Below are 26,532 nucleotides of genomic sequence, written 5' to 3'. Positions count from 1 at the left end.
CAGAAAGCTAGTTTGTTGAAAATTTTATTTGTAAACGAGTTCAATAAACAGTAATAAAAATACTTCACAGCAACAAAGTCAAACTTATACAAAAATTGAAATAAAACTAGGCAAGGGCTTTGGAGATCTGCAAGCTTAAGTACAAAATAAATAGGAAACAAATCTTACAAAGTGCAGTTGAGGTTAAACATTTTAAAAATATACTAAAATAGATTCACATATTCATTTAAAAGTAAATATGACGAGTCACATTTTCGTTTTTAAATTTCCAAAAAAATTTACAAATCTGTTTGTGAAAATCTTACTTTTCGTTGATGGTCCTCAACATTTTCAGTGTCACTTAAATGTCCATCAAGACTTTGTACCATTGAACTACTAAAACTAAATCTGTCAGAACAATTATCAGTCGTTTCTGTTAAAACAGAACTATTATCTAGTTCAACAATTTTTTTTGCATCAATAAACTTGATTTCTGTCCCCAAAACTATAAATATGCCCTTTTTGTTGTATCCAATATAACGGTATTTATCCATTTCCAGTCTGAATGTATCCAAGTTATTTGTCGACTCGCTATCACTTATGTTGTTACAAGTGTCTTCTGTTATTTTCAAAATTTCAATTGCGGCAAACTGAGCAGTGAATAAGTATGGTCGAGTGAAGTGGAAAGCAACTGGTAGATGATTCGACTTTATTTCCGTAGACCTTGTTGATCGACCGAATTCATCAACAAATACAGAAAATTCACTAAAACACAAGAGGTATTCCTTTGGATTCTTACAAATCTGTATGATTGCAAGAGGAAAAGATCCCATTTTATAACACCTGAAAAATATCAAAACGGTTAGAAATCTTGAACAGCTAATTTGAAATTAGAAATATGGAAAATATCAAGATTCAAGTCATAGTCAAAATATGCATTTTTTATTGACAAAGCTTGGTTAAAATAATTAAAAACACAAAATTACACATATTAGCTATTGCTACTTAGTCAGGTAAAACTATACACTATAAAATAATATACATTGCTAGTGTGTTGAATAAAATTTTCAAGTAGATACTGAACACTTTACGAAAATAGCCAATAAGAATCTATTTTGAAAATTTCCAATATTGATTACTTAGAATGTATTGAGAGTCAGACATAAGCCGAATCAAAAAGTATCTTGATAGTACTCTGATGAATTTTAATAGGCTCTCTCATAAAAAAATCCTTCAAAACTTCCCTGAAGTTCCCGTTATAGCAAGCAAAACTTTTTGTTAAGAGTCTACCGCCCCCTCAACCCCAGAATTTCCCAATAAAAAAGTCTGTTTTAGTATGTGCGCTTGATGTAGTCTCAGAGTTTGCAGAACCAATAAGAAAGTGCATGGGGGTTGAGGCTTCTAGCATCATTTTAAGAAAAGTGTGATTGTTCATGAATTGATGCAATCTGCTTCCAGTAGGACCATTGTAACAAAGTCTTCTGTGGGGTGTTGCTTTTTAATAGGTGGTGAAACAATTGTTTGAACATACTTTCCCAACTCTTCAGTATGCGGAGCTAAAAGAGTGTTGAAAATCCATCTGATATTTGTAAATCCCAGCTCAGCTTGGATATAATTTAGATCAAATTCCAGATTTTCATTCTCAACCCTTACAAATTGTCGGAACATTTTTCTGGGCCAGTCAAATAATTTTCTTGAGATGCCCTTCAACGATCTTGATCCTATTGGGTTGTTTCAAAGTTTTGTCCGTTTTAATGTCATGTGTTTTTGTAGCTCCATATCTAAATAAATATTTATTCTACTGTGTCACGATATTTACTGATCGACAGAGAATTTTGTATTCTACACCAGGGGTGGCCAACCCCCTTGAGAGTCTGAGCCATTTCTCAAAACTTGAAAATTTTTCCGAGCCGCAAATACAAACGTATTTAAAAATTATGTAAAAAAGGTAAAAAAAATTAGACATTATATTTATTTAAAGCATAAATGAAAGTACAAAATATGTGTATTGAAGTTAAATAATGAAGATTAAAAACATTCATTTTACTCCCTTGATAATTTTTCAAAATTTTGTGAATAATCGGTGACAGCACTTCTCAGTAATTCTTTGAGATGCTGGTTAGTTGATATAGATCGGTGCTTGGATTTCACGAATTTTGAAGTGGAATAAAATGATTTATTTAGGTATGTTGTTCCGAATATTTATTTATTTCATACACTATTCTACAGGATGAACCCAATTACAGAATAAGGAAAAAAAAATTAAAAACAGAACTGTCGGTTAGCTAAGAAATGTCTTGATTTGTATAATCTGGCAGTTGAATATATCTAGGACATGGCTAACAGAATTAGGAGGTATCGCACATTGTATAAATTAGGAATTTTTTTCATTATATTTGTTCGCGGAGTGTTGAGATAAAAGGTGACACTATTCCTAGATGACCGTCTAGGGACCCAAAAATTCAACATAAGTAACAATGAACCTTTTTCCTGAAGTACGAAAAATCACTCACTAGCAGCGCTAGTAGTTCGGTAGGGACAAACACTGCCTAATCCTCATATAAACATATGGTAAAATACAATTAAAAAAGAATGTTTTTAACAGAAGAAAATGTTCCTGGAGCAAAACTAAAATTTGTAACTGTAAAGGATAACAATGTTGTAACATTAAAACGTTGGCTTGCATGCCGTAATTTGAAAGTAACTGGAAAAAAAGTGAATTAATAGACAAGTTAATATACAGACTCTAGTAAAAGAGTAGCGGTAGATTCAAACTGTAGGTAATAAAAGAAATTTAAAATAATTATGAATTTCAGATTTATTTCCGAGTGAAATATGAATCAAATATAGATGGTAATGAAATAAATTCCATTGAATATAATGAATGAATATAATTTAATAAACGATTGAGGTTACATCTCATTCTAATCAATGGTAATTAACTATGAAAAATGTACTATTCATTTCATGTTTAGAGCATACATATTTATTTTTTGCACTGTTGAATCCCCTCTCCTCGAAGCATATATCCATTTCTTACATCTAACCTCATTAATATGAGGTTTTATAAATGGTATCAAAAACACGTTTTCTTCCGGATATCGATTATCCGACGTACAATTCGCAAAACAGCAATGCTTTGTTGGCATTATACTAGCACAAAATAATTTTTTATATCAGATTTATATTTTTAAATAATAAATTAATATTACGTAAATAACACTGTTTTACATATTTATGTTTGTCCCTACTACTAGTGCTGCCTCTCGTGACACGTTCGCTGTACTATTCTCAGGAAAAAGGCTCATTGAGAGCAGGTAAATAATATTTTTTATGATTTTGAATAAAAAAAAAAGAATAATATTTACGCCTTACCTCGAGACTACAAAAATTGTGAGTTTCAAGCAATTCATAATAGGGTATTCCCTACTGAAATAATTCGACAAGCAGTCTTTTTTGATTCAGGATACTTAGATTCTAATATAAATTTCCAAAATTCAATAATCGACATCCACTTATTTTTAATTGCAGAGCTTGATCTTCTTGCATCTCTATTAATTTGGGTCATAATTATAGTGGAAATAATGAACTCACCTTGAATTATGTTGATTTCAAAAGGATTCAGAAAAACATCAAGAGACTGTTTAAAATATTTCAAGTCTTGAAATCTATTTTGGAATTTTGGAATGTTTTGTTTTTAATGTATTATTGGAAAAATTGTAATTTAGTTTGAAAAATAAATAAACACTTTGAGAGGTATCTTTCCCCTGCATTTGTGAATTCAATGTTTGCAAATGTTACATGAAATCAGTCAGAAACATAAAGTCTTGTAACCACTCGTCATCGTCTAATTCTGCAACATTCCACTTAGTCTTTCATATTCACCTAGCACTGAGAAGTTGAGATTGTTTTGTTTTATATATAGTTACCATTATTATAGTCAGTTTTGTTTCTGAATATAAAGCCAATAAGTCAAATATCTTATTTTGCCGAAAATAGGAAATTACAGGAATTTAAAGAAAATCACATTTTGCAGGCAGGCGGTTGTCTATACTTGATTTTTGTTTCCCAATGCATCAAAATTAAACTTTCATTTTCATTCATGCTCAATCACAAATCACAAGATGTCACATAAACATCTTTTATGAAAATATTTTAATATGTCTGGTTGAATTTTAAACTTTCTGCAGTTGAAAGTAAAACACAAAATGGATACAGAATAAGTACAAATAGAAAACACGTATAATATTTTCGAAGAAAGGAAGAAAGACAGCAATCAAGATCAAATTAAACTCTTGTCAAAAATGTGAGGATCATGCATAGAAGTTATTTTTAGATTCACACTGGAAGAAAAGCCCCTTGGAAACAAATACTATCAAATGAGCATCGAGTTACATGAAAAAGTACTTTCGAAAAACTAATTTCATATGGACATTGAATTATACGAAAATCACTTTTTCCTATTCATTTTGTTATCTAAGCCTTTGTTACAGAACTGACGAAGCAGTTATTTCTTTCATTTCATTGCGGATTATATTATTCTATATAAGAGAAATTTCATATCGATACTCTATCATATATTAAATTGTGAAGCTTTCCTATGAAGAATAGATTGTCGCGAGATTTACCTATTTCATAAAAACAAAATGAAAAATGTTTTGACCATCAATTTATTTTTATTTTTTAGTTATCACTGGATATTTGTTCGGACACTACTAAACTATTCCTAAACTTTGCCAAATTATTAATCATTAAAATTGGTATGGTGGCCATACCATTTTGAATGATTACCCCTTGGAACACCCTCATTTGATATACACATCACGAGGGTGCATAAAAAAACAGTTCACATCTTTGGGTGTCTGCCATATTGAATTACCACTGACGTCATGTTACTGTTCATATTCTTTTAAACAAATCCTTTCATTTGATCCTATATCATGAGAGCGCATAAAATATTAAGTCTGCATCTTGGGAGGTCCGCCACATTAGATTTAAAGTGAAGTCATGTTAGTTGTCGTATTCATTTCAGTAAACCCTTTGATTTGATACTAATATAATGGGGATAAAAAAAAGTAGTCCGCCATATTGGATTCAGGGTGAGTCATGTTAATTTTCGTATTCTTCTCAGCAAACTCTTTCATTTGATACCACTTTTCAAGCTGTACAAGATGGCACTTACAGATTTTTTCCTGAAGTTTCATCTCCGCCAAACCACCAATTTTAATATTTATATGGGCTGGAGAAAAGAATCACTTTGTATCACTTACGGTTTCCCATGTTGGTCCTTCTTATCTTGGACATATTGTATACAAAAATATTATTTCTTAATTTTGAGTTATTACCGTTTTGAAGTCTAATAATTTTTTTTACCACTTTTTATTACATATTCTTATTTTGAAGTGAAAACTGGAAAAACTATATCTGTTTATAATAAGTAGCTATTCAAAGAATTTGTTATAAGCATTTGTAGATTTTTTAAATTAAAACGTATGTTTTTTTTGCGAAAATTAGTAATATTTTTTTATGAATGTTTACAGAAGTTTGTTACTTTCAATAAAAATTGAGCAATGATATTCCACTTCGGTAGCTGTATTAGCCGGTCTGGCATTATTATAAATTTTTTACTTCTCGCCGCGCATTCGTACCATGAGACCAGTTTGGTTTGCCCATTTTAATTTTTTTCTTACATGAACTAGAATTTGACCAAGGTTTTAATATAGTTTCTCTTTGACAGGCCTTCACATTTATACTTATGTATTCAAATCTTGAAAACCATTGGACTAATTTTAATGAAACTTGCACTGTTGCAATGGTCACAATATGACTGAGAGTTTCAGAAGTCAGTAAAAAAAGATAATGTTTTCAAATACGATAAAAAAGTACCTCCTTAAACCTTCAAAAGGTTGAAATAAATGGATAACAACTATATTATGAAATACCACTTAGAATGGAGTAACAGGATTACTGGCTAATGACTTTAAAAATGTTAGTTGGGTTTAAGTTGAAATCATACCTTTCTGCCTGCTTCAATCTTATATCGCTTGCATCCAAAAATTCTTCAGCTCTAAATGTCACCAAATCAATTTCAAAAAATTTATCTGCCCCAACGATGAGACTATTTTCAGTGAACAAAGCACAACTAACAGGTTCTGCAGTATCTAGTATCCTAGCAGGCACAAATTCTTCAATATCTGATTCATAACTGAGAACTACCAGCTGTTTGGCAGTGGCGACACATATCTTCAATTGACTGGTGAAACTTGAGACCTGAAGTATGTGGAAACCGTTTAATCCTGAGATATCCACATCTTTATAGTTGAGTTTCGGTTTCGAGCACTGAGCACACTGTGCTAGATTGATCAAATGATTGATATCACAGACAATTAGTGTTCTCTTTTCATTGACAATCATCAAAACACAGTTAGTAGAAGACATGATTGAGATATGATGGACTTCCTTCAAACCATCGATATGAACCAAGTTTTTCTCGAAATAAGAATATAGGCCTTGTTCAGTGCCTATTATTTTGATAGTTTCTGTCAAGTCTACCAGACTGACCACTTGCATGTCTTCTTCAATAGTGAGGATTTTCTCAAATTTTGGTTTGTTATCATCATTATATATTTTCTGCAAGGCTGAAAAAGAATATAAATTTACCATAAATATTTCAAATAGAAAATAAACATATTTGTCTTCAAATAATAATGGTTTGAATGTAAGTGTTATTAAGCATACAAAAATACTATATATTTACCCAAAAACCATTTGTCTTTATCTTGAGCAGACAAAGTGAGAATAATTAGGCAATTGGGAGGCCAACAGGTAGTATCAGGCGCCACTTCTACTTTTAAGATGAAGGCCAGATCACTATTAGCTACAGCAACCCCAATTTCTGAAGGTAGGGGCTCTGAAATGACTTTTCCGTGGCTGTTGGCTGGTTTCAATGGAAATGTTTCTAGCAGAGTAGAATTGTTTTCTTTCGGAAGGTCTGTGTAAATATTTATAGAACTGTCCGTAAGAACAGCATAATGTTTTTCCCAAGTGTTCATTTTTCTAAAAAAGTCATTTTGGTATATTTTCTAAAAAGCAATTTGCTTCAATAAAAACCCTTACCCTAAAATCTTCACCCAGCCTTCAACATTGACTACTTCTTCCTTATTTGGTGTTTGAACATGGTTTTCTTCAGTTTTTGGTTTAAGGCTGTCTTTATAGTGTTTCGCAAACACCTTCGGTAAACCACAAGTATTTGGAATCAACCTTTTGCAATTTGTATGAGCTTGAACGTTACAATCAGAACAGGCAATAAAACTCCTACCCAGTGAAACTTGTTGTGAGCATGCTGCACATATAGTAGAAGATTTGCAATACTTTGTATCAAATCTAAAAATGAATTTTAATCAATGACCAGACTACTACTACTGTAAAAGATTATTTGTTACTATTACCAGAGTCATAGAAGGCATAAGTGAAAGCTTTATAAAATGAAGCCAAATGATCAAATGAAAAATGTTTGTGTATTAGAAAGATTAGAATATCTGTAACTTACCTGTGGGGTATATTATGGTGCATTCTTTGTACGGAATTTCGTCTGTAAAAATCGTTTTTTTGTTTACTTGGAGAATTCACAATCTGCTGTATAGCTACTTTACTTTTGGGTGACATGATTTCTGGATTCTGCTTCAACACTTTGATTTTTTCTGAAGGTATAGTTTGTTCTTGTGTGACGACAATTGCTTTTAATTTGAAAATTTCTTCTTGTAATTCCTTATTTGTTTTCTTTTCTTTGAGAAGCTGTGATTCTAAATCTTTGTAGTTCATTACAAGTGATATAGGTGGTTGATTTTCCTTTTTTGAATTACCAAAAAGGACATTCGTAAATGTTCTTTTTTTATTGTTTTGTTCATCTATCTAAAATACCAAAATAAATTTATATTTTTAATTCCATTTGTGAAAACAAATTATAAAAATGTTCAAGTGTTAGGAAGCCTCTGTAGACTAAAAATACTCTCTAGGTGCCAAACTTTATTTCAAATCTTTTTATACATGTTGCAGTGTAAAAATAATTTGAAAAATATTTTCCTTAATTCACTGAATATATATTTGTTCAAAAAAAATTCTACTTTGTTTATTTGAAATAATTTTTCAGTTGTCCAGAATTGGACTTGATAAAAAAATTAAGTTCAATATTCAATAGATAGAAAAACTATGTTGAAATGGAATGAATTTTTGTAAAATTCAATTTTTTTTTCAAGTATACAATGACTCGTATATAAAACCTCTTGAAAATATATAAAATTTTTATTATTACCTCTATATGAGACAACCAGTGAATCTTACAGAAGTATTAAAACAAATTTTGAATTACAAAATGATGGATTAGTTGATCCAGATTAAAGTAAACTGAATATGTTGGCTTTCTAAAAAGTTACCACACAAACTGAAATTCTGGTTCCACATGAAATATAGGGAATACCATATGGAAATGGAATGCCTTCAGAAGAAAAAACTATTTGCCAATAACCCTTGTAGGAAGAAAGATGTAGAAACTCATTAGAATATTTTCAGTCTTTCAGACAGAAGATGTTCAATTTCGCGGCAATGGAGGCATGTGTATGGATTGGAAATAATTGCCTATTTGGATTACCATCTATCGATGGTGACAATACCCATTGTTTGGCATTTGTTTTTCCACTTATCACGTTATCAAATGAGGGCATTATTATGATGTTTGATTTGGATTTTAATATTTTGTGATGAAAATAAAGCTTAGGATGAATTTGAAAATTGAAAGGGGGGGATTTACATTTTCAATGGAATTTAACCTAAAAGAATCCGGTTTTTGGCGAAAAATATATGTTTTACCCAACAGATATTTTTCTTACTCAAAAAGTAGGACAAAAAAAGGACTAACACGCAAGTTGACAAATAGACAAGAAGAATAAAAAAAGAATTCTAGCTGAATTCAAAGAATTTTTTTCAATTACGACAAAAGGTATTGACTGATAGAACATGTGAAGAGTGTTGAAAAAAATATACTTAAACTCTTTGATTCCGATTGCCTTTTAAATGTTGATTATTTCATTAACAAAAAAGTTAGAGAAACAACTCAAGGTACTGATTTTTAATCTTATATAAATCAGATATTTCAGTACTTGTGTTGCACTGTTTGCAACCTTTGGTGTAGTAATGAATATTACTGGAGTTTTTGCCCAACACTAAATCGTTATTTTTAATACCTCGACACGTGTTTCGATAACCAAGTGATTATCTTCAAGAGGAAGGTTAAACTCATCTCGGTTTAATCTTCCTCTTGAAGATGATCACTTAGTGATTGAAACACGTGTCGAGGTGTTAAAAATAACGATTTGGTGTTCGGCAAAAACTCCAGTGATATTCAGATATTTCAGATTGATTCGTAAACAATTCAAGGTAATTGGGGACTAAAATAAAAGTTGAGAAAAATTGCTTCATACTTAAGAACATGAGGCTAATGACAACTGTAGTCAAAAATGATATTTTTTGAGGGGTTCAAACTGAATCAGTAGAAGCACCAGAATTACTCATGTCAAGAATGGCACGGACAGAATAAATTATTTTGACAAACACTTTCACAAATAATATTTGATTTCACGTTCCACTCCATACTAAAGACATACCAGTAAGTCCACTCCCACTACTTTCATTCATAAATTCAAAAAGTTCTGTGACCTCGAAACGAAGTGTGGAGCCAATTTCTTTTTTTTACCATAGGTTTGCGCTCATATAAAAACGAAATTCAAGGATATTATAGAATATTTTATGGTAAATTACTTATTACTACAAAAACTAAAAACAATAATAACAACAGCAAATGAACTAAACACAATATCAATTTCCTACTGATTATTATAACTAATCTGATGTCTGTGGTACTGTCAAATCCTTCGATACTACAGCACTGAACATGTTGGATGAGAATCTCATCCTAAGAGCGGTTGAAGGTCCCCGACAACTCGGGCGGATCACGTGGTGAGATAGTCTACTGGTTGTATTATTCTACTGTGCTGAAGATTTCATTGATTGAGACGGAATGGAAAGAGGAAAAAAACTGATGGGAATGGTCATTCCATTATTTAAAGCACTTGTGTTTGGCATATCAACCTTTTACAAAGTTATGTTATATTATTAATTCCTAATATTTCTTTCTTGGTTTTAGAATTTTATTTTTTTAGCAAATTTCATTCAATTTTCAAGTTGACACAACCCTATTTTGAAAATGCATATGCAATAACAATTGCACTATTTGAATGTATTATGTTGATTCCAACTTGAAATGATACTGATTTTACTCATCCTTTCTTTAAAAGAAAATTCATTATGCATTAAATGACTTTCACAATAAAAAATATTTATTCTCGTCATGTTGCCCCTTTGGGACATTCATCGGCCCATCTTGTTATTGTAATTATTTCCTTTATGTTCATAAAGTTTGTACCACAGAAACAGTGATTCTGAAACTATGTGTAAGATTAAAATTTCAAGTGATCAATAGCCACATGAAAAGTTTTTGTTTTGGTATATTTCCGGTTCAGTAGAACTGTATCTATTTCAAAAAGTTAACTCACTTTAGATTGCAAAAAGTCAATCAACTTGATCTGCTGCTTGATAGTTGCATCTGACTTCATTTCTCTCTCCTTATAGTAATGGCTTTTCTCATTCAGAATCCGTTCTAATTCATTCATCTTCTGCTTGAACATTACCATTTCGTCTCTTGTATCACTGAGTTGATGTTTAAGTTTGTAGTTGGACTCTTTTCCTTTGTTGAATTGGGTAATAATATCGGATAGTTCTTGTTTGATATGTCTGTTTTCGGACTTCAACTCATCCATATGGCGTTCATAAGCTTTAGCAGTAACTTCCAGGTCTGTTATTTTTTCTTCGGCTACAGTTAGTTCCTCAGAGAGATTGCTGCAAAACTGTTTATAATCAATACACTGTTTCTTATATGATGCACATTCTTTCTGCAAACATTCAACATCCTCACTCAACCTCTTAACTTTGGTTTCAGCGAGTAGTCTGAGAGATTTTTCTTCGTTGACTGCTTTTTTTGCCACTTGTATCTCTTGTTTGGATTTGCACAAGTCACTTATTAGTTTTTCTGTGTTACTATTCAGAGCAGCCTGTTTGGTTTCAAATGAAGTTTTGATTTCTTCAAATGCTATTAATTGGTTCTCTAATACAGTGCATGCTTCTCGCAAAGCTTCTAAATTCTAGAAAAAATATACGATTAAACTAATAATGAAAAATCATAAAATATGGCAGTGAATAAAATGAACATAAAAAGGCTTCCTCTGTCAACTCTTGAACAGGACAAAATTTTAGTAAAAAGATTTAGGTTTCAGCCCTTTTTGATGAGAAAGACACAAGGGTTGTTGATAGGGCGATAGCAAGGAGGTTCTTGTATACCTCATTTGCTAGGTACTTCAATTTTTTATCCAATGCTGTTAGAAATTGACTCAGTCATTCCTGAGACATTAGTGGTGTTATATTTATCCGCAAACAGAGATTAATATCATATTTTCAAGAAAAAGAGTATTCAAAAGCCAGTCTAGTTTATTAATACATATTCAAAATGTGTACCATTCACTTCCTGTTAATCATAAACTTCATTTAGAAAGGTACTGGGAATAAAGACGGCAATGAAACTAAATCCAAAATTTTCAAAATTGCCAACATTTTGACTTGTATTTCAGTCAATTTTTAGTTTTAGAATCACTTTTATTGCTGTTCTCATTCCCACTACTCCTCTCAGGTATCATTGAGAAGAACGTGAAGTTTGTTTACGAATTCATTTCTTGTATTTTGGAATGTTTCTGGACTAATTAATTTGTCAACAGCATCTCTTATTCTATACATGAGCCCTGGAATAGAGCTCACATATAGAATCATGTTTGCCGATATATCTGTTTAGATAATTGTCAACAACTAGCTATTTTTAAATAAGCTTGTCGTAATGAGGAGGCACCACATAGTGGGGCCTTAGAATGGCCTCCTAGATCACATAATATAACACCTCTAGATGTTTTTGAGGTGATACATGACATCTAAAGTGTATGATACATAACCGCATTTCATTTCAGTACTTTTGGATAGAAAAAAATGCTTGTAACAAAATAACCCCATGAACATTTCATAATGTATGAAATGAATTGGTAAACAAACTCAGTTTTTTTTTTTCAGAAAGTGAATGGTGAACATTTTGAACCTTAATTGAGATAAACTGGAATGAGTTTTGAATAATGTTTCTTTAGAATTGATTAACTGTTTGTTTGCAGATTCTAAAAATGAAATAAAACTGCTAATTAGGCAGGAACGGCTGAACCGATTTTCAAAAAAAAAAACACGTTCGGATAAAGAACTGAAATATATGTCAAGCGAGGTATTGCACGACCCCATTTCTATTTGAAGAATAGTAAATAGCTTCCTCTCAGTGATGAGTGACGCAATATTATTGTCTTTCTTATTAGAAAGTATTGCAAACGATGCCTCTTCATGTAAATTGAAATCTTGTCCGATTCAAAAGTTGAGAGTGGAAGCGCTTTAAACGTGACAAACGTAAAACAAATAAAATGCAAACTTATTACAGAAAGTATCTTCTGGTTAACTTTTTCTACTAGATATATTTTACATAAAGATTATATTTTACCAGATTTTTATTGAGAACTTCTCGGTTAGCTCTTTGCAAGTTATCTTGAATTTCATTCTTTTCTTTCTGCAAATTTTCAATGGAATTCAAAAGTTTACCGTTTTCGTTTTCAATTTTTTTTATTTCATTTTCAACAGCAGACTTTTCCTTCTCGGTGCAAGCTAACTCAATATTCAATCTAGCTATTTGATCATCCTTTAATTTAATAATATCTTTCAATTCATTAATTGCAATTTTATCACTTTCATATTTAGTCTTTTCAAAATCCAGCTTTTCCAATAAGGTTTGATGACTGCCCTTTAGTTTAATGAGTTCCAAAGAGATTTTTTCATTTATATTGCTTAGTTCTACAATTGCCAATTCATGAGCATGTTTAGATTCACCAAGAGATTTTTCTAGGCCCTCAATTTTCTCGTTCAATAGTTTTACATCTGAGCGAGAATCCTTGAGCTCCCTTTCCAAAATACGCTTGTCAATTTTTGCATTATTCAGTTCCTTTTCCATTCTCCAATATTTGGTGCGAAGTTCCTTCAACTCTTCATTTTCAGTGGCAATATTTTTAAATTCCTGAAAAATATTCAAGTATAAGTTTACATGTGATGCACTATTTGGAACCTTTGGTGTAGAAATTAATGTTACTGAATTTTAGTCCTAACACCAAACCGTTTTTTAAACACCTCGACATGTGTTTCGATCACCAAGTGATCATCTTAAAAAGGGAGATTAAACTGGTTTAAACATCCTCCTGATGATATTTATAAGCTTACATTGAAGTTAAAACCAAAAAAATATTTTTATCGCCTAATAACTTACATAATTATGATAAAACTTATTTCTACTCTTAACATGGTACTCACAGCTTTCAAGTTTTGCAATTAATGATAAAATTTTAGTCACCTGCAATTGTTTTGTCAAATACATGCACTTTTCCCTTTCCTCCAACAGCTGGTTCTGGATATCTGAGAACTTCTTGTCGTTCTGCATATTTCTAATTGTTTTCTTCAATTCCTCAACCTCCATCTTATAGCCTTCCATATGTTTAACTTTCAGCTGCAAAGTGGTGTTATGATTTTCAACATCTTCAACAGTTTTCTGATATTCGTCAAGTTTTTCCTGTAACTGTGCAATTTCTTGTTTATATTCATCAATTTTTTCAATATGATTTTCTAGATCTGTGACTTGCTCACTGAACTGCTTTATGATGTTCTCTGCTTCTTCTAGTTTATTCTTCCAGCTTTCAAAGTCTTTTTCAGATTGATCTATTTTTTTAGTTAATAATGATTCCTTCATTTTCATTTGTGACATCTTATTTTCCAATTTTTTTTTCTGACGAATTTCTTCCGAAAGCTGTTTTTCTAATTCTGAAATGGTGTCTTGTGTCTCACTAGTAACTTTTTCTAATCGAGATTCGAGACCTATAACACTGTGTCTGCTTAGAAATTGTGCTTTTTCCAAAGATTCCTTATGTTTTCCTTCCATCTTCAGAGCATGTTGTACTTGTTCAGTGAGCATGTTGTTGGTTGCTGTAAGCTGGATAATTTTTTCTTTCTGTTGACTGATTTCTAACGTAAGAGTTTCTAATTTATTTTTTTCTGCTGCTTCCCATTTGAGCTTTGCAGATTTTATCAAATCTATGGCTTTTTTTTCTAACTCTGATCTATCTTTACGTTCCAACTCCAAAGTTCTTTTCAATGCCTGAAATTGAAATATCAATCAATTTTTTTTACTCACATACTGAATCTAAAAGAAGTCAAATTCATCAAAACAAAAACTTTCATTATTTTAAGTCCATTTGAAATTATCCAACATTATAATGACCTGGGAGATTACGTGCATTTGAATAATTTATTTTATACTAATAGAAAATCATATGAATGATAGTTTCCTCTAATACTTGTGCACTCTACACTTCAGCTACTGTAGTCGCGGTGGAGCTGACGGGGATAATAGGTGAACGTTGTTATAAATAATATGCTTCCAGCATTTTTATACCACGCCAAAATTCATTTGATTTTTCAGGTCATTTTTTACCAAACAATAATGACTAGCTGCGTACGTGAGTCACGTATACGAATAAAAAACAATTTCAAGTATCATTAATTAATACCGTGGGTTGGGCTACCTATTGGGCTCGTCCCCAGGTAGCAGATAGGGGAACGGCCAGGGAACTGGAGGCTCTGTCCAGGAAGCCAATGTGGCCTTATGGACGGGATCGCCGGACTCCTGGTCAGTGGCAGAAATAAGTAGGGTGAGGGGAACTAAAACTCCCCAAAAGCCTTTGCAAAATATGCCACCGTGGAACAGCCTACCCAAGCTAAGGTGTAAGGAATCGTGCCGACAGTTGAATTGCCGCAGGGTGATTTGCGGTTACGAAAGATCCCCTTGGTGAACTGGGCGAAACCTCATTGTAATCAGCCTACCTCTGGTAATGTGGGGCTCTGCCAGAGGTGACCAACTCTTCTCTTGCTACTCATGGGAACACACATGAATGAAATAAACACAGAAATAACAAAAACCGATTTTTTAAAATAGCTTGTTACCCACAACATAGAGTGGCATTATTTATGCTACATCTATTTTTATTGCAGTCAGCTGTATGTTCGTGAATGTAAAGATTGTCAGCACTGAGCTTGCTGCATAATGATAGAGGTGACTTCAAATCAAATCAAATCAAATCAAAATATACTTTATTGTCTGAAGATTTGCATCTTATTGACAAAGTCCAAGAAATACAATATTAATATAGAAAAAGTACTAAAAAAGAATAATGATAGATATAAAAAAGTTCCAAAAATGTATAAATGTAAATATAAAAAAAAGTTTTAAAAATGTATAGATAAAATACCACCATGTATAAAGTGGTAGTACAAATAATAAATTGCTAATATATTGTTAAAAGGATTCGCTAAAATACTCTTCCAAACTCTAATCGGGTCTGTCAACAAGTAGGTTCTTCACCGCCTTTTTGAAACGAGTGTTGCTTAAATTTGCAGATCTCATTTCTAATGGTAAATGATTGAAGAATTTATCACCATTATAGTATATGGAATCCTTGATTAAATTCGAAGTTGGGATGGGAAGTCTAAAGGTATAATTGCTATTTCTAGTAGCATAAGGAGTAGAAGTAAAGTTGAACTTCGATTTATGTTTATAAATAAGGCAAACCGTCTCTAAGATAAATAGTGCGATGACTGTTAACATTTTATTGGCAGAGAACAAATTCCTGCACGATTCTCTGGGTTTGACTTTACAGAGACGTCTTATTGCCCTCTTCTGTAATATCAATACAGTTGTTGCATGATCCCCAAAAAGGTATTCCATAACGTAGTCGAGATTCAATAAGTGCATGGTAAACGGTCTTTGCGACAAGGAAACCCAACTCATTTGAAACTACTCTAACTGCATAACATCCGGAGGAGATTTTACTCTTCAGTTGTTTAAGGTGTTCATCAAATTTTAGCCTACTATCAATGAATACACCGAGAAACTTTTTGTTTAATTTATTTTGTAGTATGGCAGCGTCTATTGAAATTTTATCAAGCGAACATTTGAATGATATTATATTCGTTTTGGATGCATTGAGAGAGTAAATTTGCATCGCACCAGCTCTTCACCTTCTTCAAGTCGGATGATATTATTTTATTTACCTCCATTGAGTTTTTTTCTTTCCACATATTGTAGTATCATCCGCGAATAGAGTGAATCTACCAGATATGTTAATCATAGATATGTCATTCATATATAGCAGAAACAGAATAGGGCCTAACACAGAACTCTGTGGTACACCAGATTCAATGGCCCTGTTCTCCGAGAGTTCCGTTGTCCTCACTATTTGACTCCAACCTGAAAGATACGATTCAAACCAAGTGTTCGTTACACCTCAACATCCATATTTATGAAGGCTCTTACCCGCGATAAAATTGCGACCGATGAATTTCATTATTTTAAAATCATTTAAATTCATCTGCATAGATTTTATAAGATATAAAATGACTTGATGATTGAATTTTTTTTGTATAATTGATACAAGTGTCTGAGATATGATCCCCTCACTTCCATATAGCTGATTATTATTTTCTAGATAAAAATGATCTGAAAAACCATTTCATGAATTTTAAAACAATGTGAAAATACTTAATTTTTTGGCAACTTTCAAATGCTGTCACTCTTAGCTCCACTGCCGGCGATTCATTCATTTATTTATTTATTTATTTGACACTTTGGTAATCATGTAATAAACATAATTTAATGACATGAATAAAAACACTTTTGTCTGATTACCACTAGTTAATTTAATTTATAGGACGGGGTTAAATCCGAAACCAGTAATGTAAATAAAATTAACTAGTGGTAAATAGACCAGTGTTTTTATTCATTTCATTAAAGTGATCATGAATTACCACAAAATAAACAAGTCAACAAGTCCCAATTTGTGGAGAATATATCGATATTTGTTTTTCAAGATAACAATAGAAGGTGCAGTAAGAGGATATCTCATTTCTAATACTGAATTCCATAACAAAAATCTACAATTAATCGAGAATTAGCTAGTAAATATAATTTTCCAAGAGCCCTCATCTGAAAAATAATTCCCAAAATACAAGAGTCAACAACAACAAATATTACGTATGTAGAAAATTTGTCTGAAAAACTAGTTACATACTTAGTAACAAACGTTAGTTATTAACGAACATATTAAAGTGACCTTTTCAAATGAAAATACAGTTGGAAAGTATTTTTTTCTCAAAGCAATGATCTAAAAACCGCAAGATATACAATCCAACACAGTATATAATACAAATTAAACTGTGAAAGCTGTTCCAAATGTTAAGTTGGTCAAACTGGACGATATCTAAGAACACACGAGATACTCTAAGAAACTAAATATCAAAAACCCCACAGTCCTTGGTGTCCATGAAAGAGAACATGGAAACATTTTTGACTTTGAACATTCGACTATTCTACATGTTCAACCATATTTATCCATGACTTTTGAGCGAAATGATACAGATCCTGTAAAACGATAGTGTTAACACTGGAAAGGATGTTAATGGTCTTAATACGGCAAATTTTAATTTAATCAGTAAAATACCTAAATAATTCAAATTTTTTTATTCTCTTTTTTTGGCATTGATAAAGACCGACACCACCTCATCAGTATCATGAATAAAGTCATTCGTTTGTTTTCATGTCTTTGTGTAGTGCTGTTGTCTCGATAATTTTATCATTTTAGTGTTTTTTTATTTTTATTAAATATCTGTCTGGTGTTTTTAAAATAATATTTTCAACATTAAGAAAATACTTTTCAGTAATTCAATTGAGAATTCATGATTCCTTGTGAAATTGAAATATTATACGTTTGTTTGGTGGGAGGTATGTTTATGAAAATTAATTGTTACAGAGCCCTGAAGAAGATTTTACGAAAGTTTGAAACGTTTATAAGAAAACAATTGTTTTTAAAGAAAAACTGACCCTGTTACACAACTAAATCTTCTTGAAAAAAATTATTGGATCACTGAACCAGTTGATTGACTAATATCAACTCAATCACTCTTCTGGTCACCACACTGTATTTCGTTTCCATTTAAAAAATCTATTCTAATTTTCATCCTTTCCAAACAAAGTTTATGTAGAATATTCAAACAATTCATACACAAAAAATGTCTGAAAATGTTTTATTCACATTAGAAGATTGTGTTGTTGGAGAACTGCGAGAGAGTATGTTGATGTCAGCTGATCAACTGATAAACTTCTAAAAATGGAATTCATTCGCTACAAAATTTCTAATGAAAATGCTACCTGCCATATCATAGGCATCTCAATAATGAACTCATTTACAATTACTGTTACTATACTTTTAGTAAAATTGAAATAAATATGAAATTAGTATTATAATTCAAGAAGTTAGACTCACCCCACACTCGGCTATATTACCAGCCAGATCTCTCTCCAATCGGTTTCTCAAATTTTCAATACTCTCTAATTTCCTTGTTTTCTCTTCCAATTTTCTTTCTAAAGCTTCTCTCTCTTTATCAAACTCATCATTCTTCACCATCTTCATCCTCAAAATGTTTACCTCACTTTTAAGATTCTCCATCATCTCGTCTTTGGTTACCACTTTCCTTTCAAAAGGTTCCTGGTAACAATTTGGATTAGGTGTGAAGGTGAATCCTATGAATGGCAAATTACGACCGGAGAACTGCATTCGTTTTTTAAAAGATTCGATGCTAGGTGTTTTCTTTTTGCTTTGAACATCACTGAAGTTACTAGTATCTTCTACCGACGTAATTTTGGGAACGAAAGGTGGTACCTGGTCTCTTAAAGTATCAAAATTGGTGTTCTTGAAAATAGGATGACTTCTGATTTGGTTCGTGGTCAGTCTTGATTTTTCATCTGTTATCAATGATTTAACAAAGCTGACATATGCTTGGCTGAGTACAACATCTGGAGGAAATTTCAGAGAACTTTGATGATTCATTATTTTTGAGTATATTGATGTGGAATTTTGACCTGTGAATGGAGTGTTGCCAATTGTGAGCTCATAAGCCAGTACACCCAGTGACCAGTAGTCACAAGAAACCTAAAAATTAAATTAATGAAAATATTATTATTTCTTTTTATACTTGTGATGCACTGTTTGAATATCATGTTATCCCAACACCAAACTGTTATTTTAACACCTCGACACGTGTTTCGATCACCAAATGATCATCTTCACGAGGAAGATTAGACTAAATATACATATAATGTTATCCTTACTTATATCATAAATACCTCTGCTAGGTAGCTGTGTCTTAATTGTCTTAAATTGATTTTACTAGGTTGCCTTATCTACTAGTCTTGAATTAATTTTACTAGGTGGCCTTATGTCAGGTAAATTTGATAATAAAAATATTATTTCGACAAGCTATATAGTATACTATTAGGTATTGGTCCACCATCGTTATTCATAGTATTATTATGTTAACTCATTTCTACACTCTCGTGTAGGCATCTAGATGCCTGTTGTGGTTAACTTGTCGAACTAATCCTTATGAACTAATGTTTATGGAATGGTTTTGTTGCAAAATATTTTAGATGTGCTAAGTATTCCTTATATCTTATTTTAATAAATCTTTTAGACTGTCCATAATATTTTTCATCACAGTCCTTACATTTAATTTCGTAAATTCCAGACATTTTCGTATTCTCGACTTTGTCCTTTGGATTTCCTAAAAGGTTCTGTAGTGTATGATTTGTTTTAAATACCACCTTTATACCTAGTTCCTTGAAAATCTTTCCAAAGTTCTTCGTGTACTGATGGTATCGAACTGAGATATATTTATCTAGGATTTTGTCGTTTCTAAAAGTCGAGATTTTGTTCATTCTTAACCTAAACTTTTTCTTCCTTATAGTATCTCCCCTCGAGAAACCGTTGTTGACTGCTATTTCCTGTATTGTCAATTTTTCTGTTGTGAACCTTTCATGTGTGAGAGGGATTTTCTAGTGCATCATCTTTTGACTTCTCCTCTCACACATGAGAGGTTCACGAAAGAAAAATAAATAGCAGTCAGTAACGGTTTCTCGAGGGGTATTGTAGATTATATTATGAGGAATAAAAAGTTTAGGTTTGGAATAAACGTAATCTCGATTTTTAGAAACGACGGAAACCAATATAAATATATCTCAGTTCCATATCATCAATACACAAAGAACTTTGCAAATATTTTCAAGGTACTAGGTATGAAGGTGGTATTTGAAACAAGTCATACACTACAGAACCTTTTAGGAAATACAAAGGACAAAGTCGAGAATTCGGAAAAGTCTGGAATTTATGAAATTAAATGTAAGAACTGCGATGCCAATATTATGGACAGACTAAAAGATCTATTAAAATAAGAACACTTAGCACACCTAAAATATGAAAGACCAGAAAAGTCAGCAGTCGCCTATCATACTTTGCAACAAAACCATTCCATAGACTTTAGTTCATTAAGATTAGTTAGACAAGTTAACAACAGGCATCTAGATGCCTACGAGAGTATAGAAATGAGTTTAAAAATCTGTTTAAAATCTGTTTTTCCGTTAATCAGCTGTCGCCCCTATACGAACGACAACTCTCAGAAGTTGAGAAAGTTGTGCGAGCTAAGGACTAACGAGGTCTTATCTTTTAACGTGATACGCAGTACCACTGATAATCATTTCATAAATATAAGGAACTATAACTTATTTAGAGCCGACCGAAATCGGAATGGTAGAGAATTATGTATATATAGTAAAAATAAATTCCACTCTGAGATAATCGCTTATGAGTCATCATAAATCATATGCGGGTTGTATAGCAATACTTAATGGGAAAGAACACCAAAGGACACAATTCCAAGTTGAAATAATATTTGATTTTTTTTTCTCCTTCCCTTTCTACGATTCAATTCTGGAATAGATAATTTTCAGTGAGAAATGCATTCGCAATGAGTAACTAAAATGTTACATCAAATTAGAACACATCTCTGTTTTTAGGTCAAGTGGAAGAATATTTTTGATGGTGTTCAACACTTTATAAAAATAAACTTTGCCCTTTATTTTCATTGATATTTAGGATAGTTATCAGTATTTTTGATCTATTTTTTTTGTATATCTTTATTTGAAAGTAATAAAGACAATTATTATTATTATTATCAAATGCGCAGCCGCTGATGTTGCAAATACAGAGTATTACACGTGTCTAGCTTGCCGTATTCGTAAGACACTCATGAAGCTGTCCATTTTCATTTAAACTTGTATGACACTCGTACGTATACATACGGCACTCGTATAGAAAGGGTTAATCTAATGAAAATACACTTAATAAACACAAAAAATGTAGAAATACTTTTTTCAACCAACAAACGATGATCTAATGATCTGAATTAATACCTAAAAACTGTTCAGAATGAGTCAGTTATCCCAGTTTATACTTCTCATGGCACATATTGCTATTTCCCAGACTTTCGAAAACAGCCAGAAATTTCATGTTATGAACCGATCTCAACAATTCAAAGCAAAGTATATTTATAAGAAAATAAATATTACGAAATAAACTTCATAACATTAATCTCTCCCAACTACCTACACACACAATAGGCTCTGTCGAAAAACAACTACTTCCCCGGCTAATACCACGCTGGATATTGAATTATATCAGACAGACCTTTATGCAAGATACCTCATAGAGGCTAGTCTCGCAGATGTTTCTCGTTCATCCAGCGGCATGACCATGCTGAAATTATTCAAGTAGATCTCCTGCAGACTGCGGGTTCAAGGTATTACCTCTCGTCAGTACATTGTATTGCTACTTGGTTGAGATAGGTATGTGATTTCTGTAGATCCAACAAAATCATCATTCCGTTCAATATTTGAAGTGTATTGATTTAAAACACTTTTCCCACACCAGTGCTTTAATTTTTCCCAAGAGGTTCCAATTCGTTGAAGGCAGTAAAATTAATATTACATGGCTTGGTTGATTCAACATGATGAATATTATATGGACAGACTGACCACCTTACAGATTTACATGTATTTATATCATCACACAGGTAACTTTAAGACTAACATATTTGAAAAGTAGGTACTTACAACTTACAAATCATTATGCAGCTTCAAAAGAAAGGATACACCTATAAATGAAGTTAATTTACACTGAAATATTCCAAGAAAGTTGTCACAAGAAAGTTTTCACAATGTAAATCGACAGAAGCATTCATACACCACACTTCTATTTTTTTTTACTTTAACGAAAGTTCTATGGGTGACTAAATAATTTTTAAGGATTCTTTAACGTAAAAGAATGTGCATTTGTTGACTAACATTGTGATCAATATTTTTTTTTGTAACATTATCCTGTTCTGTGTTAATATTGATATTCTGCTATTATTTGTGGAGTATAAGTAACACTTGACATAAATTTATATTTTTCAACTTCCTCTTTCAATTCCAAACGTTCGTCATTTAAATTTTTTTATATACCCTGTTATGTCTATAACATATACACCTCTATTTCTGTGAAAATGGTGCGTGAATAACTCAATTTAACAATTCTTTATCCTTATTATTGATGAAGAAAACCTTAAAGTTGATGTAAGTAGGAATCACACGTTGAACCGTGCTAGAAATCACATGTTAAAAGGTACGTCCCCGTTAGTCGTCCCCGTGAGAGTTGTCGTTCGTAGGTTAACGGAAAAAGGTTATTTTTTAACGTGTTTGAGTATATAGTGCAGTACATCATCAAATCATTCATGATTCAAATGTCACTTGATCAAAACTATCACAGAAATATAAGCACTGTTCACCAGTCATCAAGATTCTTTAGTTGAATTGCCAACCAAATGGTGTTTTTAAATAAATCAGGAACAAAGGGCAAATAATTGAATTTGTGCAGAAATGTTACTGCTTTTGATAAAAATTCAGATAGAGAGTTGTTCAAATCTCAGTGTGCACCTCTCCTATTCAACATTAATGATATAGCCAAACGTTTCGAGAACACACTTTTTAATGTTTGCAGATGACTTAAAGCTCTTTAGACCAATAAGATCACTGGATGATGCTAAATTAATTCAAAAAGATGTGAACAACTTGGTTAGATGGTGTAATGAAAACAATTTGCATATGAACATTGATAAATGTAGTTATATCAGTTTTTACGAATCAAATAAGTAATTTTACACTTCATACTTTATCAAGGAAAACCAATTAACATATGTGATTTTATTGAAGGACTTAGGTGTTATTATTGATGAGCAGCTACGTTTTTCCTAACATGTAAATCACATTGCAGTTAACACTTCAAAACCATTATGTTTCATTTTACGAAACTGTAATTACCTATCTGTTGAATCCATAAAAACAATTTACTTTGCATTCATAATCTCTCGATCAGAATATGGATCAAATTTATGGTCACCATATTATGGGAATTATTGCACCACCTTAAATGGGTTTGGAATAAATTCTTAAGATTTTGTGGATATAAAATGAACATCCATAGAAAGAACCATAATTATAACTTTATTGCAAATGCTCTCAACCTCATTTCACTGAGAAAAAAGAAAATTCTCTACAAAAGTTATATACAAATGTTCTTGTTATATGCACTGAACTCCTAGATAAAATACATCTACATGTGCCTACTAGAGCTCTCAGGAATACTGATCTCCTTCACATTCCTTTTCATACTACCAACTATGGCATACATTCTCCTATCGATCACACGCTCTAAGGAAAAATGATAGAAAACTAGAGGTTACTGGTATTACGTTATCTACATTAAAAAGTAGTCTGTAGTCAGAATTATAACATTTACTTGTATATACCAATTTATTGTACTTGTACTTAACTATTTCTAGTTTATATATTGACCAACTGTATTTGTATTATTACTTCACTCTATGTATATTATATAATGGGGATAACCGGTACAAATAAATAAATGAAAAAAACAAAAATTAATCTGTAATAACATACCTTATTGTAAATTTTGCCTATATATTTTGAAACAAAATGAATTGTAAATGAAAATCATGTTTCGTTTCGGGAAAATTTATAATTAGAAATGTTATTGACAAGTTGAATGAATTTCCATCTGAATTTTATTCATGGCAAATTTAATGATTATGCTTTCATATTTGATTTATATCAAATATTTTTTCATTTTGGGGAAGTGAAACCTAATAAATGTTGAGAATAACCAGAGTATTTTCCCAAATTATATTCATTCGATAATGAGTAACATTTTTTTTTTAACAGACAGTCCAATTGTCAGACTACCAATTATTTAAGATGTTGACCAAAATCAGTTTTAGGAAACATTAATCATTAATATATTAGTTTTATTGATGACATCTTCTATAGTTTTATATTTGATGACATCTTCTAAATACACAATTTATCCTGTGAGAATTTCACGGTCGAAGTCACAATTGAAGAGACAAAAATTTGGGCTATGGTCAAATAGAACCTAAAGAATCAAAAGTTTCGCCTACTATCGGAGCAGACATCATCAGTGTTTTGTGCATTGACTGCAAGGACGAAAGTTATACCTTGAAAACGATTGAGTCTTAGTTGTTGCTGAGTCTTCGAGATATAACTTTGTCATTGCAATTACCACTGGCTACCAGTCTGGATTTTATTATCTTCTACAATCTATTCTGTTATGTGTTAGGGAAGATCAAAGGAATTTTGGTGATAACAGGTCACCAGAACAGACTCTCCATAATACTGAATCTGTTGCCAAAATCTGTTTTTCCGTTAACCAGCTGTCGCCCCCCTTCGAACGACAACTCTCAAAAGTCAAAACTGGTGCGAGCTAAGGACAAACAAAGTCTTACCTTTCAACTTGTGATTTATAACACAGGTTGGACGACAGAAAGTGAAAATATTAAAAATAAGACTTACCCCATATCCAGATGAAATTTCATTCTTATTTTCTAAACACTGCAACACTTCTGGAGCAATATAATCAGGAGTACCCACAGGAGGACTTACATTAATCACTCCATTTTGATTTAACTTTGCTGCTGATCCAAAATCTGCTAATTTCAAATGTCCACATCGATCTAGTAGAATGTTATCTGGTTTGATATCTCGATGAATATATCCCATCAGGTGAAGATCTTCTAGTGCCAAAACCTTCAGAAGCAAAACAGAAACAAATCATTCAAACTATAAACAATGCCATGAATATTTCTTACCAGCTCGGAAATGTAAAAAGTTGCTGCACTTTCAGGTAAAGTTCCTCCTTGTCTATACAAAAGACCCAAAAGGTCTCCTCCTGGGTGGTATTCCATAACAAAAAATAAATATGTGCTGTCTTGAAATGAATACTGAAGGGTAGTCAACCAATGCGAGTTTGAGAATGCCATAATATTTCGTTCTATCTCAAAGGACATTCTATTCAAATCATTTTCAAACTTTCTAACCGTTTTCATAGCATATATATCACCAGTTTGCTTTTCCTTTACCAAATGAACTTCTCCAAAATGTCCCCTTCCTATCACATTTTTTATTTCGAAATCTGTTATATTGACACGTAACTTTTTTATTTCTTTTACAGTTTCTTTGTATTTTTCAACAAACTTGGCTATGTTAGTATCATACTTCTGTAAATTTTCTAAAGAACATTCTTCATACAAGGCTTGAAGAATATCCAAGAGAGTTTCTCTAGCAAGTAAAGTGGTATTATTGAATACTGCAGTTTGTCCTGTAATTTCGCCATTTATTCGTGCAATTCGTACAGTAATAGGGTCCTTGGAATGTTCCATATTGTTATAAAAATTATGAAATATAATATGGCATGTTATAATGCAACCGAAAGAACAAAGTTGAAAGTAAATCAAAACTCAAAGCATTGAATAAACTAACAACACAAATGCTATCAACTCAATAAATAAAATAACCGTTTAAATTTGAATTTTATAACAAACAGTTCACTGACATTTGACTACTGACAGTAGACAGTACTGACTGAAACCTCAGTATCTAGAGATGGGAAATATGGCTTCTTTATTGGAACGTTCCAGTCACGTTGTAGAAGCTTTGAATAAAGCTTAGTCTGTACCGTATCATACAACTCATATACTCCATTAAGATAATTCGTGTTTATCCCGTTAAGTTCATTTTTCAAATGTATCTATTTACTTAACTCAACCAAACATTTCAACCTAGCAGATCACTATTATAATATTCATGCAGTCATTGTTCACTGTGGTTCTGGCGTTGAATTTGGTCATTGTTACGCCTTGGTCAAAGACGAAACGGACTGGTTTAAGTTTGATGATAGTCGTGTCACGAAGTGTTCTGGCGATGCATTGAATTTATTAGAGCCTCTGGACACACTACATTTTGTTTTATAA

At 31.9% G+C, this 26,532-nt stretch overlaps 1 protein-coding gene across 1 annotated transcript; it reads right to left on the bottom strand.

The window, feature by feature from the left end:
* Nucleotides 1–11: 11 nt before the first annotated feature.
* Nucleotides 12–26,127, bottom strand: LOC111511171 (citron rho-interacting kinase sticky). Its single transcript, XM_074183714.1, has 11 exons — nucleotides 25,372–26,127; nucleotides 25,076–25,309; nucleotides 18,582–19,247; nucleotides 13,565–14,362; nucleotides 12,668–13,234; nucleotides 10,587–11,231; nucleotides 7,529–7,890; nucleotides 7,096–7,362; nucleotides 6,737–7,035; nucleotides 5,996–6,617; nucleotides 12–822 (listed from the first exon to the last, which is right to left on the bottom strand). The coding sequence occupies exons 1-11, from the start codon at nucleotides 25,939–25,941 to the stop codon at nucleotides 279–281; spliced, it is 5,574 nt and encodes a 1,857-aa protein (XP_074039815.1). The 5' UTR covers nucleotides 25,942–26,127; the 3' UTR covers nucleotides 12–278.
* Nucleotides 26,128–26,532: the final 405 nt, after the last annotated feature.

Source organism: Leptinotarsa decemlineata, unplaced genomic scaffold, assembly GCF_025532065.1.
Source record: "Leptinotarsa decemlineata unplaced genomic scaffold, Ldec_3_MD MMD2_tig00026340_RagTag_RagTag, whole genome shotgun sequence".
Lineage (NCBI taxonomy): Eukaryota > Metazoa > Arthropoda > Insecta > Coleoptera > Chrysomelidae > Leptinotarsa > Leptinotarsa decemlineata.
Note: the sequence above shows the minus strand (reverse complement) of the source record. Positions and strands in the feature narration are given on the sequence as shown.